The 13,155-nt window shown below is 52.9% G+C and overlaps 1 protein-coding gene across 11 annotated transcripts in view; it reads left to right on the top strand.

Annotated features, from left to right (window-relative positions):
* The window catches only part of AMPD3 (adenosine monophosphate deaminase 3), a 50,997-nt gene that overhangs the window by 29,322 nt on the left and 8,520 nt on the right, over nucleotides 1–13,155 (top strand). For 10 of the 11 annotated variants that reach the window (XM_086340067.1, XM_086340071.1, XM_086340069.1 and 7 more), the window contains 6 exons: nucleotides 2,512–2,731; nucleotides 4,897–5,026; nucleotides 8,766–8,960; nucleotides 10,261–10,392; nucleotides 10,920–11,083; nucleotides 12,000–12,126. In XM_086340067.1, the coding sequence (XP_086196193.1) occupies nucleotides 2,512–2,731; nucleotides 4,897–5,026; nucleotides 8,766–8,960; nucleotides 10,261–10,392; nucleotides 10,920–11,083; nucleotides 12,000–12,126 (968 nt within the window). Of the gene's footprint in view, nucleotides 1–2,511; nucleotides 2,732–4,896; nucleotides 5,027–6,242; nucleotides 7,283–8,765; nucleotides 8,961–10,260; nucleotides 10,393–10,919; nucleotides 11,084–11,999; nucleotides 12,127–13,155 lie in introns of those variants that run through there. The other variant, XM_086340077.1, reaches the window with a different exon arrangement.

Genomic DNA, 13,155 nt, shown 5'->3' with positions numbered 1-13,155 from the left:
GGAAAACCCACTACAAGAGTGATGAGAATAACGCCTTATGATATATTTACACAGCATCTTCCTCTACCTGCCGCTGCAACCCTCACAGCAGCGCATTAAGGCAGGGCGTCATCCTCAGCTGAGCAGACAGGGTCGGGAGGTAAAGTCCCATTTTGCTCGAAGTCATAGCTGGGAAATAGCCAAGAGGTGTTTTCTGGCTCCTATGGACTGACAGCCCATGGTGTGGGGACAGACAGCTCTGTCTCTGGGGGCACAGGCTCCCTATTCTGTGCTTATGGGGACGGCTGGCTTCTCCATCTTGCCCCTTGGCCACCCTGGGCTCAGGAAGATGTGGAAGGACAGGAACAATTATATTCCTGCTGGGCAGTCCCAGATCCTGTCTGTTCTCTTATTAGGAGAAGATGCAGCTGCCCGTCTTAATAAGCTTCATGTCCCTGAACTACCCAGAAGATGGAAGCTCATTTCAATTAAGTTAAAAAGAAAAAAAATGAAGTGCCAGCTACTGGCCAGGGATGGTTCTAGGAAATGGGGACACAGCAGTGAACAAGATGAACATTTACCACCCAAGATAAAGACAAGAAGTCATCTTCAGTTCAGTTCAGTTGCTCAGTCGTGTCTGACTCTTTGCAACCCCATGAATCGCAGCACGCCAGGCCTCCCTGTCTATCACCAACTCCCAGAGATCACTCAAACTCACGTCCATCGAGTCGGTGATGCCATCCAGCCATCTCATCCTCTGGCGTCCCCTTTTCCTTTTGCCCCCAATCCCTCCCAGCATCAGAGTCTTTTCCAATGAGTCAACTTTTGCGTGAGGTGGCCAAAGTACTGGAGTTTGAGCTTCAGCATCATTCCTTCCAAAGAACACCCAGGGCTGATCTCTTTTAGAATGGACTGGTTGGATTTCCTTGCAGTCCAAGGGACTATCAAGAGTTTTATCCAACACCACAGTTCAAAAGCATCGATTCTTCGGTGCTCAGCTTTCTTCACAGTCCAACTCTCACACCCATACATGACCACTGGAAAAACCATAGCCTTGACTAGACGAACCTTTGTTGGCAAAGTGATGTCTCTGCTTTTCAATATGCTATCTAGGTTGGTCATAACTTTTCTTCCAAGGAGTAAGCATCTTTTCATTTCATGGCTGCACTAACCATCTGCAGTGATTTTGGAGCCCAAAAAATAAAGTCTGACACTGTTTCCCCATCTATTTGCCATGAAATGATGGGACCAGATGCCGTGATCTTCGTTTTCTGAATGTTGAGCTTTAAGCCAACTTTTTCATTCTCCACTTTCACTTTCATCAAGAGGCTTTTTAGTTCCTCTTCACTTTCTGCCATAAGGGTGGTGTCATCTGCATATCTGAGGTTATTGATATTTCTCCCGGCAATCTTGATTCCAGCTTGTGCTTCTTCCAGCCCAGCGTTTCTCATGATGTACTCTGCATAGAAGTTAAATAAGCAGGGTGACAGTATATAGCCTTGACGTACTCCTTTTCCTATTTGGAACCAGTCTGTTGTTCCATGTCCAGTTCTAACTGTTGCTTCCTGACCTGCATATAGGTTTCTCAAGAGGCAGGTCAGGTAGTCTGGTATTCCCATCTCTTTCAGAATTTTCCACAGTTTATTGTGATCTACACAGTCAAAGGCTTTGGCATAGTCAATAAAGCAGAAATAGATGTTTTTCTGGAACTCTCTTGCTCTTTTGATGATCCAGCAGATGTTGGCAATTTGATCTCTGGTTCCTCTGCCTTTTCTAAAACCAGCTTGAACATCAGGAAGTTCTCGGTTCACGTATTGCTGAAGCCTGGCTTGGAGAATTTTGAGCATTACTTTACTAGCATGTGAGATGAGTGCAATTGTGCAGTAGTTTGAACATTCTTTGGCATTGCCTTTCTTTGGGATTGGAATGAAAACTGACCTTTTCCGGTCCTGTGGCTACTGCTGAGTTTTCCAAATGTGCTGGCATATTGAGTGCAGCACTTTCACAGCATCATCTATCAGGATTTGAAATAGCTCAACTGGAATGCCATCACCTCCACTAGCTTTGTTCATAGTGATGCTTTCTAAGACCCACTTGACTTCACATTCCAGGATGTCTGGCTCTAGGTGAGTGATCACACCATCGTGATTATCTTGGTCGGGAAGATCTTTTTTGTACAGTTCTTCTGTGTATTCTTGCCACCACTTCTTAATATCTTCTGCTTCTGTTAGGTCCATACCATTTCTGTCCTTTATCGAGCCTATCTTTGCATGAAATGTTCCCTTGGTATCTCTGATTTTCTTGAAGAGATCTCTAGTCTTTCCCATTCTGTTGTTTTCCTCTATTTCTTTACATAGCGGCAAGTGCTAAGGAGACGAAACAAAGCAGGGAGGGGGAGGTGAGATGCTGGGGCTGGTTGGGGTGGTTAGGTTTTAGGTCAGACAACCAGGACAGACCTCACTGGTGACTTTGGAGCCCCTGTGAGCTCCTGAGGTCAAGGACATTTTACTATCACTCAGTCCTGTCTTTCAGACTTTCATCCCCCCCCTCTGCCTGAAGAAGACCCATATTGCCTGGAGAATGCTCCCCCCAACCTGGGCTACTTGGTCCGCATGCAGGGAGGCATCCTCTATGTGTATGACAACAAGAAGATGCTGGAGCGCCAGGAGCCCCACAGCCTACCCTACCCCGACCTGGAGACCTACACGGTGGACATGAGCCACATCCTGGCTCTCATCACGGATGGCCCCACGTAAGTCCCCTTCCCTCTCCATGACCAGGTGAGTCCACCTGTTTCTGCAGGAGCACTGCTCTGTAGAAGGGACCAGGGCAGGCCTTCTGCTCTGGGCTTTCCCTCAGTTAAACCACCCCAGAGAGGGCTTTGTGGGTTTCTCTCTTCCCAGTGCTTTTGGGCTTTTGCGACAATTTTTCTTCACAGACTGGCGTATTCTTCGAGTTGCTCCTGCCTGTGCCTTCCGCATGCACAGGTGTGGAGCTCCTGCTTGCCGGTGGCCACCTGTGCACCTTAAAATGATGGTCAGCCCTCACTCCAGGCCGGACAGCAGCGATGCAGAGAGTTACCAGCCCAGGGCTTTAGGGTAGATGGTGGGGGGAGCCGTGAAGACTGTTGCTTCCGGTGTTGGTTTTTCCATGTTTCTGGAGCAGGGAGTGCAGGGAGCCTGGGAACTCTGAGCCACAACTCCCAGGATGCTTCTAGGCTTAGCTGGAGCTACCCTGGCAGGGAACTGTCTTCCTGAGTTCGGGCCCTCGCTCCTCAGAGAGCATTTAAGGGAATCAGCAGTGGAGGTTGTGCATGAGTGCCCAGCTTGGGGGAGCAGAGGAAGCTGGTCACAGCTGAGGGACTTCTCTCTTGTCCTGCTATTTGGGTTTTGCTGGGAGTTGGGTGACGCCAGTTTCTACGGGAGGAGAGTGGGCCCCGAGGGGATGGACAGAGTGGGTCGAGGTCCTTGGTGATCTGAGGGCAGAGGAAAGAGCTGGGGGGAGAGTGGGATCCCTGGGAGCTTGCCTCAGTCAATGTGAACAGAGGATCTGAGGGGAAGCCTTGGGGACAGGGCTGTTCCAGGAGGTGTGTGAGCAGCAGCTGTCCTGTCTGGGAGACTGTCAGGACGAGTCCTACCAGGAGAGGGACTGGGAAAGATGCCCTTGAGAATCCCGTCTGACCCAGACTCTGCCATGCTTGGCTGTGGGCTCATCCTGGCACACATATGGTGGTGCTGGTCCAGGCTTGGTGGCTGCTCTTTACAAGGGTCTCTGTGCCTGGGTGCCAAGGGAGCCGTGTGCATCTGGGGGCCACAGGGGAGCAGGGTGGCCCGATTTGTGGTTGCATGTTCCGTGTAGCTGTGGCACAGGCACGTGGCCAGGCCCCTGGGCTGGATGTGGGCTGGCTGTTGGCTGAGAACAGTGGGTGCTCCCACCCTCCAGTGGCCTTTGCAAGCTGGTGGGGACATCAGTTCTTTCATGGACTTCTGTCCTGGTAGCAACACCCCTATATCCCTCATCTGCCTACGATGTAGAACATCCACCCCTCGTCCTGAAGCCTCAGGGCTGAGAAATCTTCTGGGTGTCATCTGGTCACAGCCAAGGCAGGAAGGTCATGCCTTTGGATTTGACTGTATTACTGATTTTCTGGACAGAAGTGAAACTCCTTTCAAGGAATGAAAGCTGGCAGAGGATAGATGGGAGGGTGGAAAGATGGAAGGGCTGAAAGAGGGAGACTTTCTTTGAGTATCCACGAAGCTGAGTTGGACCCTTCACACCCTAAGCCAATTTGGCCCTCACTTCAGTCTTGGGTAGTACCATCTCTGTATTTGTTCATGAGAGACAGTAGCTTGAGATTAATTGCCTAAACCTCTAAAGCTCATACAGAAGGAATCTGTATGAGGTCAGCTCTCTGCTGCTGCTGCTGCTAAGTCACCTCAGTCGTGTCCGACTCTGTGCAACCCCACAGACGGCAGCCCACCAGGCCCCCCCGTCCCTGGGATTCTCCAGGCAAGAACACTGGAGTGGGTTGCCATTGCCTTCTCCAATGCATGAAAGTGAAAAATGAAAGTGAAGTCGCTCAGTCGTGTCCGACTCTTAGCTACCCCATAGACTGCAGCCCACCAGGCTCCTCGGTCCATGGGATTTTCCGGGCAAGAGTACTGGAGTGGGGTGCCATTGCCTTCTCCAGTCAGCTCTCTACTGGCCCCTATCGACTCTCCACGCATTTCATAGAGCACGTGGCTGTGGTTACACAGTTCAGCTGGGTCTGCGGATAGCTGGCCCCTTCTCATCCCTCTCTGCTCCATCCTGACCTTACACCCAGGACTGGGTCCCCACAGACACCGGAGGTCTCCAGACTGGAGAACTGATGCGACTTCTCCTCAACTGTGGTTTCTTCTCCTTCCTGACCTGCAGGAAGACGTATTGTCACCGGCGACTGAACTTTCTGGAATCCAAGTTCAGCCTACATGAGATGTTAAATGAAATGTCTGAGTTCAAAGAGTTGAAGAGTAACCCCCACCGAGACTTCTATAACGTGAGAAAGGTGCGTTAGCGGGCCAGCGTTCAGAGCTCCTGTCCCAGGCCTCATTCCAACCCATTCCGGCCCTAGCCAGTCGGGGGCTGGTCCCCAATGTGGCCTTCCTATGAACAAAAGGAAAACTGGCCAGTCTTCCATGTGTCCGGCCACACCTCAGATGGTACTTGTTATGACTTTGTTGTATATCTGTTAGAATGTACCATCCTCCTTGAAAAATAGAGCAGGACCTATTAAGAATTGAGACATAGAGCTTGCCTCAAATTTATCATGGATCGAAAAACAGTTATCAATGTTAAGACCTCTTTGGACTTGAGAGTGTGTGGTTTTGCTTCCTTTTGGACTGGGTGTGTTTAAGAACAAGTATCTGATGTGCTTCTCTCTCTGCCCTCTAGAGTGGATCAGCAGCCTACTCCTGGGCTCAGGGGCTGCAGTCGGGATAAGCCTGTAGGTTAAATGGTCGCCTCCTCCTGCTTTTCCATTTTATTCCATGTAACTAATATATATCAAGCATGGGATCAGTGCCAAGTGAGGGACATTTGATGCTGAGTAAGGGTCGCTTTCTGTCTATAAGCAGTTCCCAGCTGGTTACTATTAGTTTGATAGGGATGTGATAGAGGTGTCTTTCAGGAAGAGGTCGGAGCTGAGCTGACTTAGAATGAGTTACGCTCAGCTCCTGGGCTCTAAGGCTTACGTAAAAGTCTTGGGGATTTCCAGGCAGAGGTGAAAGGGCATGTGTTGGATGTTTACCTTCAAGCACCGTCTGTTTCTTCTCTGTGATCCTCAGGCGCTCAGACAGATGGGTGCCTCAGTCAATAGGCCAGCTCCTCTCTATCGTGCCTCCATGAATGCTTCACCCTAGATGGGTGTCCAGGGAAATTCCTCACCCAGCTCTGGGCAAGCCTGCCTTCCGCACATGGGCATGCTCAGGGCCGGCCGGCCTCCTGCAGTGTCCTTGCTGACTGCGCCAGCTCCGACACTGTTTGCTTCTGAAGCGGGGCCCCTGTGGGTGCTGATGGGCTGGCCAGCTGCTCTCTGGCCACTCTGTGGGTGAGAGTCCTGGGGACAGGGGTGGGGGCTGTGGTTACATACCAGAGCCAAACCTCGAGCTCTCTGTCAATCTGGGGGTTCGGGTACTCTCTGAATGGAGATTCTTTGAGTGCTGTGCTGGGCTGCACTCTGGCTCCACAGCCGTCCATAAACACAGGCCAAGGTCTGCTCCAGGTCAGGCTGTGCCTGCCCCTCCCTGTCTCCTGGGTGCTGACTGCTCTTACCCTGGAATTCTCTGCGAGGGGAGAAGAGCTGATTCTGAAGTCAGGATGGGCTGGGAGGTGGCCTCCTCACTTCCAAGTGGCTCTCAGTGTCGTGGTGGCCCTGCTCTGAGGCAGGAGCTGTGTGTGGCCATGGGTCAGTGTGGGTGGTATTGTGAAATTACCTGCAGTATCACAGCAGATCCTGGGTCCTGACACCGTGAGGCCCAACCAGCAGGTGTGTGTAACTGAAATGATTGTTTTCAGCTCGGAGCTGAGAACAAGGGGCTGAGTGTGTTTGTTGCTTGGCAGTGGGGTAGGATTAGGCCTTACCCACTTTGCTTTGTTTCATACCATGGAGAGCAAACAGGTTTCATCTTCTGTGCCAAACTTGACCAATGGGTAGTGGCTACCTGAGGCTATTCCCAAAGCTTAGTGAAGGGTGCTGTAGTTGATTATTGATGTCTGCCATGGATGTGGCAGACCCCAGTTCGATTCCTAAGTCAGGAAGATCCCCTGAAGAAGGGATAGGCTTCCCACTCCAGTATTCTTGGGCTTCTCTGGTGGCTCAGCTGGTAAAGATGTGGATGCCTGCAGTGCGGTAGACCTGGGTTTGATCCCAGGGTTGGGAAGATCCCTTGGAGAAGGGAACAGCTACCCACTCCAGTATTCTGGCCTGGAGAATTCCATGACAGAGGAGCCTGGCGGGCTACAGTCCATGGGGTCACAAAGAGTCGGACACAACTGAGCGACTTTCACTATGGATGTGGAAATAGTGTTGGCTTAGAGGCCAGGTACTGGCCAGCCCATTTAGAAACCACTGTTTGTTTAGACCCAGATCTTAGGTGAAAGCAAGGAATGCTCTTGGATCTTCCAGTGAATTGAAAGTGCTGACCTCTGATTACAGGCTGTCTTACTTGTTCCTAAAATAATCACCCTGGTAATTCTGAAGTTTGGATCCCGTGCTTCCTGGATTGTGCAGCTGTTTTCCTTCCTCACCTTGTGACTCACGGGGGTAAGCACAGGCTGCACCCACCCCCTGCGGTGTGTCACTGGGATGCCGGAGGACAGCAAGAAAGCCCAGAATGTGCTGAGTCATCCTGAGGTGGTTGAGCCCAGCTGTGTCCGGACGGCTGAGCTGAGGCCGGCTGACCTTCACTTGTGCCTCCCCCACGAGCCCAGCCTGTCCCTGAGGGGCCTGAGCTTTGGGTGATGTTTTAACTTTTGGTGCTTCGTTTCTCTGATGCCCAGTGGTCTGTCTTCCTGGTAGGAGTGGCGGGATTAAAGGCAGGAGGGCCCCGAGGAGTGAGTGATGTGGCCGGTGACAGGGGCTGGCTGGTGGAAAGCTCACAGAGGTTCAGTGGATTGGATGTCGGGTTTGGCATGACTCGGAGATGCCTGGCCAGCTGTGGACAGCATTCCTTGGCCTGAAGTCAGCCGCCTCCTTACCCCAGCCCTGGCAGATTGCCCAGCTGGCCGCAGCAGGGACTGCAGAGTGTGGGCTAGTGGTTGGCAGCACCCTGGCCTGTGAGGTCACTGCCACCTTCCCTGGGACCTCCTGCAGGCCCCTTGGCTTTATGGAAGAGGGTCAGGCTGCCCACTGTGACTTCAGGCCATCCCTCAGCTTAGCCAGGGCTCTGTTTCTTTAGGGCTGGTGGCTGAGGGGAATGCTCTGGGGGTTCTAAGAGAGGTCAGTAGCAAGTGTGGGATTTTGTGGGGCATTACGTGAGCCCTCGGGGTTCTATGAGGAGGAGGTGGATATCACTGAAATGGTCGGAACCTCCCACACCTGTTCATTGGTCCGTTCATCCATCCATTGATTTCACATCATCCCAGGCTCTGGGGTAGGCACTGGAGACTTAGATGCACAGACACGCCCCTGTCCTTGAGGACTGAGCTTCCAGTCTAATGAAGAAGTAGATAGAAACTTATTAGAGAGGACTGGAGGATACATACAGTGACAGGAATGTCTGTGCCAGGGCTCCAGGTTGGACAAGGGGAAAACTCGCTCGTTGTGTTTGGGGGATCAGGATAGGCTTCTATGTGGAGGAGGTCGTAGAAGACTTCCAAGTGGATGAGACTGGTGGGGAGGAAGGAAGACATCCAGGCTGAGGAATAGCATGTCTCCTCAGATACCTGTAGTGAGGTGTCCTGGCTGCAGCAGAGAGCAGGGCAAGGTGAGCCTTAAGACTGAAAGGAAGCCTCGAATCCCAGGCTAAGGAACTTGCGCGTTATTTTGAAATGTTGGGCAGCACTGATGTGTTAACAGGGACGATGGCCAGATTTGAACTGTACTAAGAAAAGGTCTCCTGATGCTGTAAGAAGGGGGATTGGGCAGCAAGGCTAGGGCGGGGCAGCCCAGTTCTAGAAGAGATACGGGGTGGGGCGGTCCAGCACCAGGGGGTGCTGAGGCTCTGCACGCGACACCGAGGCCCGGGGGTCCTGGTTCTCGGTGCCGAGGGAGGCGGCTCGGCTCACGTGCTGGGCCTGTGTCGCAGGTGGACACGCACATCCATGCAGCTGCCTGCATGAACCAGAAGCACCTGCTGCGCTTCATCAAGCACACGTACCAGACGGAGCCCGACAGGACAGTGGCCGAGAAGCGGGGCCGGAAGATCACCCTGCGGCAGGTGTTCGACAGCCTGCACATGGACCCGTACGACCTCACTGTGGACTCGCTGGACGTCCATGCGGTGAGTGGGCTCTGCCCCAGGGCCTCACGCAGTCCTGGTGGAGGACTCAGCCTGCTGGAAAGCAGCCACGATTGGTCTTGGAGAGGGGCTGGCTGTGTAGGCATCTCTTTCTCTTCCAGCCGTGGGAACTGTGAGAGACAGTTTATCCTCAGAGAGTAAGGGCTGGAAACAGCCTTGGAACAGAGGAGAAGAGGGTGTGACTTGGAGTCAGAGACATTCCCCTTCTAACTCCCATTTCCGCTACGTAAGAGTTAAGTGCCTTTGAGTAATTCACTTGAGCTTTTATTTCCTTGCTTGTAACATGGTGACTACCACGTGCCTTAATGACATTGCAGTGTTATTAAAGTACTAAATGGAGGTGCAGCTGCTGTAGAAAACAGTGTGGCCGCTCCTCAGGAAGTTAAATGTAGAATTACCATATATTCCAGCAATCCCAATCCTAGGTATAGACCCCAGGGACTAAAACTGATACTTGCACATCAGTGCTTATTACAGCATTATTCACAGTGGCCAAAGAGTGTCCATCACCACTTGAATGGATAAACAAAATGTACACACACACACACACACACACACTGGAATATTATTCAGTCCTGAAAAGGGGTAAAGTACTGATAACCTGCCACATCCATGGATGAACCCTGAAAACATTATAAATCAAAGAAGTCAGACACAAAAGGACAAGTACTGCATGATTGCACATGTATGAGGCATCTGGAACAGGCAAACCCATGGAGACAGAAAGGAGAATGGTGGTTCCCGTGGGCTGGGGGAGGCGTCGTGGGGAGTTGTTTTGTGAGGACGTAGTTTCAGTTTTGTAAGATGAAGAGAGTTCTGGGGACAGATGGTGGTGATAGCTGCACAGCAGTGTGAATGTACACTTAAAAATGGTTAAGACGGCACATTTTGTGTTGTATACATTTCACCACAGTGAAAAAAATCCTAAAAGCAGACACTGAATGAGGAGATGTGGAGAAAGGGCCTTATGCAGTCCAAGCAGTAATAGGGCACACGTTATTACGGATGGCTCAGTATTCTTTGCTCGCTCAGCTAGCCCTGCTCCTAGAAGCACGAGGACCTTGACCCTGCTCAAGAGGGTCTCAGGAACGGACCCCAGGGCCGACCGAGTGAGGACGTGTGGTCGTCCTGGCCCTGGGACTTTCCAAGCTTCCATGTACGAACTGACATAGAAGGTGCCTTTCAGTGTGGCTCATGGAGGCCACATTGTAATGGCTGGAGGAGGCGTGTGTCTGGTGGCTGCAGGACAGCGTGGTGAGCTAGCTGGTGTTTCTTTCTCCAGGGCCGGCAGACATTCCACCGCTTTGACAAGTTCAACTCCAAGTACAACCCTGTGGGGGCCAGCGAGCTGCGAGACCTGTATCTGAAAACAGAAAACTACCTAGGAGGAGAGTACTTCGCTCGGATGGTCAAGGTGAGTGAGCCCTGGGCATCTCAAGCCCTCCTCGGATTCCCGACAGCATCTGCGTCCAGGGAGTGGGGGCCTGCAGGGGCTCCTGTCCTCTTCCCCTTCCTGAATCCCTGTCCATCCAGCTCAGGCGAGGGGCAGGCGCCAATGCCCAGTGCTGTGGCCCTGGCCGCCGGCTTCCGGGTGGGCAGGAAGTGCTGTGTATGGACTGTGCTGACTGCGGGCAAGAGGAAGGGGAGGATGTCCGTCCCAGCGCAGCCCTCCACAGCCAGGCTTGCTGCTCTGCGTGTTCGCAGCCTGCACTGGGTACAGGTTCGCTCTGTTTGGTGACGCTTCTGCCCCCGGGCCTCTAGTCACACGTGTGACTGTGCAACCCAGGGCTTTCTTCCCCACGAGGGTGGAGTGAGTGCTAACAGAGGTGTAGATCAGGCCTTATGAGCCGGGGAGCTGGTGGCTGGGGGAGCTGCAGGGTCTGCTGCTGGGGTCAACCCAGGTTCAACCCTTGGGCTGATCTGAGCTCTTCTTTGTGCCAGGAGGTGGCCTGGGAGCTGGAGGAGAGCAAGTACCAGTACTCAGAGCCACGGCTCTCCATCTACGGCCGCAGTCCCGAGGAGTGGCCCAACCTGGCCCGCTGGTTCATCCAGCACAAGGTCTACTCGCCCAACATGCGCTGGATCATCCAGGTGCCCCGGATCTAGTAAGTGAGGCAGCTGCTGTCTCCCCGTGTCCTCTGGGGTCGCCAGCCTGTCCCACAGGATCTGCTGAGCCTGTTCCAGTGCCAGCCTAGGCCTAGTGCCCCTGGGACTCCCCTACAGAGAGGGGCGGTCTGCACAGATACTTTGTGATGCTTCAACACTGTTGTTTGAGGAACATATAATCGCAAAGGCCTGGTGGAACCGTGCTCAGTTGCTCAGTCACGTCTGACTCTTTGCAACCCATTGACTGTAGCCCACCAGGCTCTTCTGCCCATGGAATTTTCCAGGCAAGAATACTGGAGTGGGTGGCCATGCACTTCTCCAGGGGATCTTCCTGACCCACAGGTCGAACCCGTGTCCCTTGTGTCTCCTGCATTGGCAGGCTGATTCTTCACCACTGTACCACCTGGGAAGCCCTGGTGGGAACGACTGCCCATCTTCTTGTCACTGTGATTTGAGGATGGACTATCTTTTTGGGTGAGGCTGGGAGTCTGCATAACCTGATGGGGGCCTACATTGCTGGCCCACTGCCTGGATATGGCTCAGACTACCCCTGTCCTCTCCAGTCTGGGCAATATATAGGGCCCCTGGAATGTCTGGGACTTGTGGTTTAGGGGAACTGAGCTGAGTGGCAGGGAGTTGGATCAGCCTGAATCCCAGCGCCCCCCTCCCAGTGTGGCCTCTAGCTGAAGAAAGCTCACTGATGGGCATGGGTAGGTGCTGAGTGTGCCAACCAATGCTTGGTATTGCAGAACTTGGCGAGGAGGGGAAGGATCTGTGATGGAGCCCCACCTCTGACCCTGCCCTGGGTGCTTAAATGGGGACTTGCTCTGCCTGAGGAAGGGACCAGGGCTGGTCTCTGACAGGTTGAGGGGGCTACTGGAACCACCTTTATCGGCAAGTCTCACTTTCCCCCAGTGACATATTTAGGTTAAAGAAGCTGCTGCCAAGCTTTGGGAAGATGCTGGAGAATATCTTCCTGCCCCTTTTCGAGGCCACCATCAACCCTCAAGATCACCGAGAGCTTCACCTCTTCCTCAAATACGTAAGCACGGGTGGTGCCCAGGTGATGTGCCCAGGTGATGTACCCAGAGTGAAGGGAGGAGAAGACTCCCAGCAAGTTAAGTCAGCTTAGCTTCTAAGATCACTGGTGTGCCCCAGGCATGAAGTGTCCCACCCTAAGAAGCTGAATTTCTAGAATAACAAGCTTCTTGCAGAGAAGAGAAGTTCCCTTCTCCTCTGGGGTGGCCCTGCAGGCATAGGAGGGGTGATGGGAAGGCAGCCGAGGGGCAGAAAGACTGAAGAGTCAGTTCCTGGCCAGGCAGTGTGAAAGGACCGGGCCTGCCCCAGCTGCAGACATTCCAGACTCCTGCTTTCCCCTGGACACCAGTGGTCCTCACACCTTGTTTGGTTGAGCCCCACAAAATATGTTTATCTGGTTAGCTGTGGGAGAGGGGAGAAGGGTGGAGAAGAGACTTAACTAGGAAGGGCATCAGCTTGTCCCGCCCTCTGGGTACCCAGAACAAAGGTGGCTGCAGATGGTGCGAGGCAAGTTCAGTGCCTGGTAGAGGTTATGGTGTGGATGGTTTCTGCCAGGGAGGGAGGCAGGGAAGATCCCAGAGGGCTCAGGGTGAAGAGGTAGGGGTGGAGGGATGGCTGAGTGTATCTGTAGGGGGAGGGATTGGGGGGTGCTGGACAGGCAGAGGTTTGAACAGGCGGAGGGCCAGCGTTGAATTTATGTCTTAATACCATCGACAAGCAGGCTATTGAGTGAGGAAAGCCCTGGAACAGAAGGTAGCTGGAGGTGGGGGCAGGGGCGCAAGGTGAGAGTTGGGGGGCCTGCTCAACAGTAGAGACGTGAAGGGGGCTTGAAGTCGTAGTAACAGTTCACACTGATGGCCTCCCCGCGCGGTGATCCACGCCATGACGCGATCTCGCCTCACCCTCAAGACTGCCCCATTTTACGTCATTTGCTGGTAGTAGCCAGCATGATTATGTGTTGCTGTGTGTTCAGACACTGTGGATTATCTCACTTAATCCTTACAGCAGTCCTGTGAAGCTACTAGCTCCAATT

Source organism: Bos grunniens, chromosome 15, assembly GCF_055505025.1.
Source record: "Bos grunniens cultivar Pamir isolate PY7600 chromosome 15, Bosgru_T2T1.0, whole genome shotgun sequence".
Taxonomy (NCBI): Eukaryota; Metazoa; Chordata; class Mammalia; order Artiodactyla; family Bovidae; genus Bos; species Bos grunniens.
This window is presented reverse-complemented; position numbering and strand designations above follow the sequence as displayed.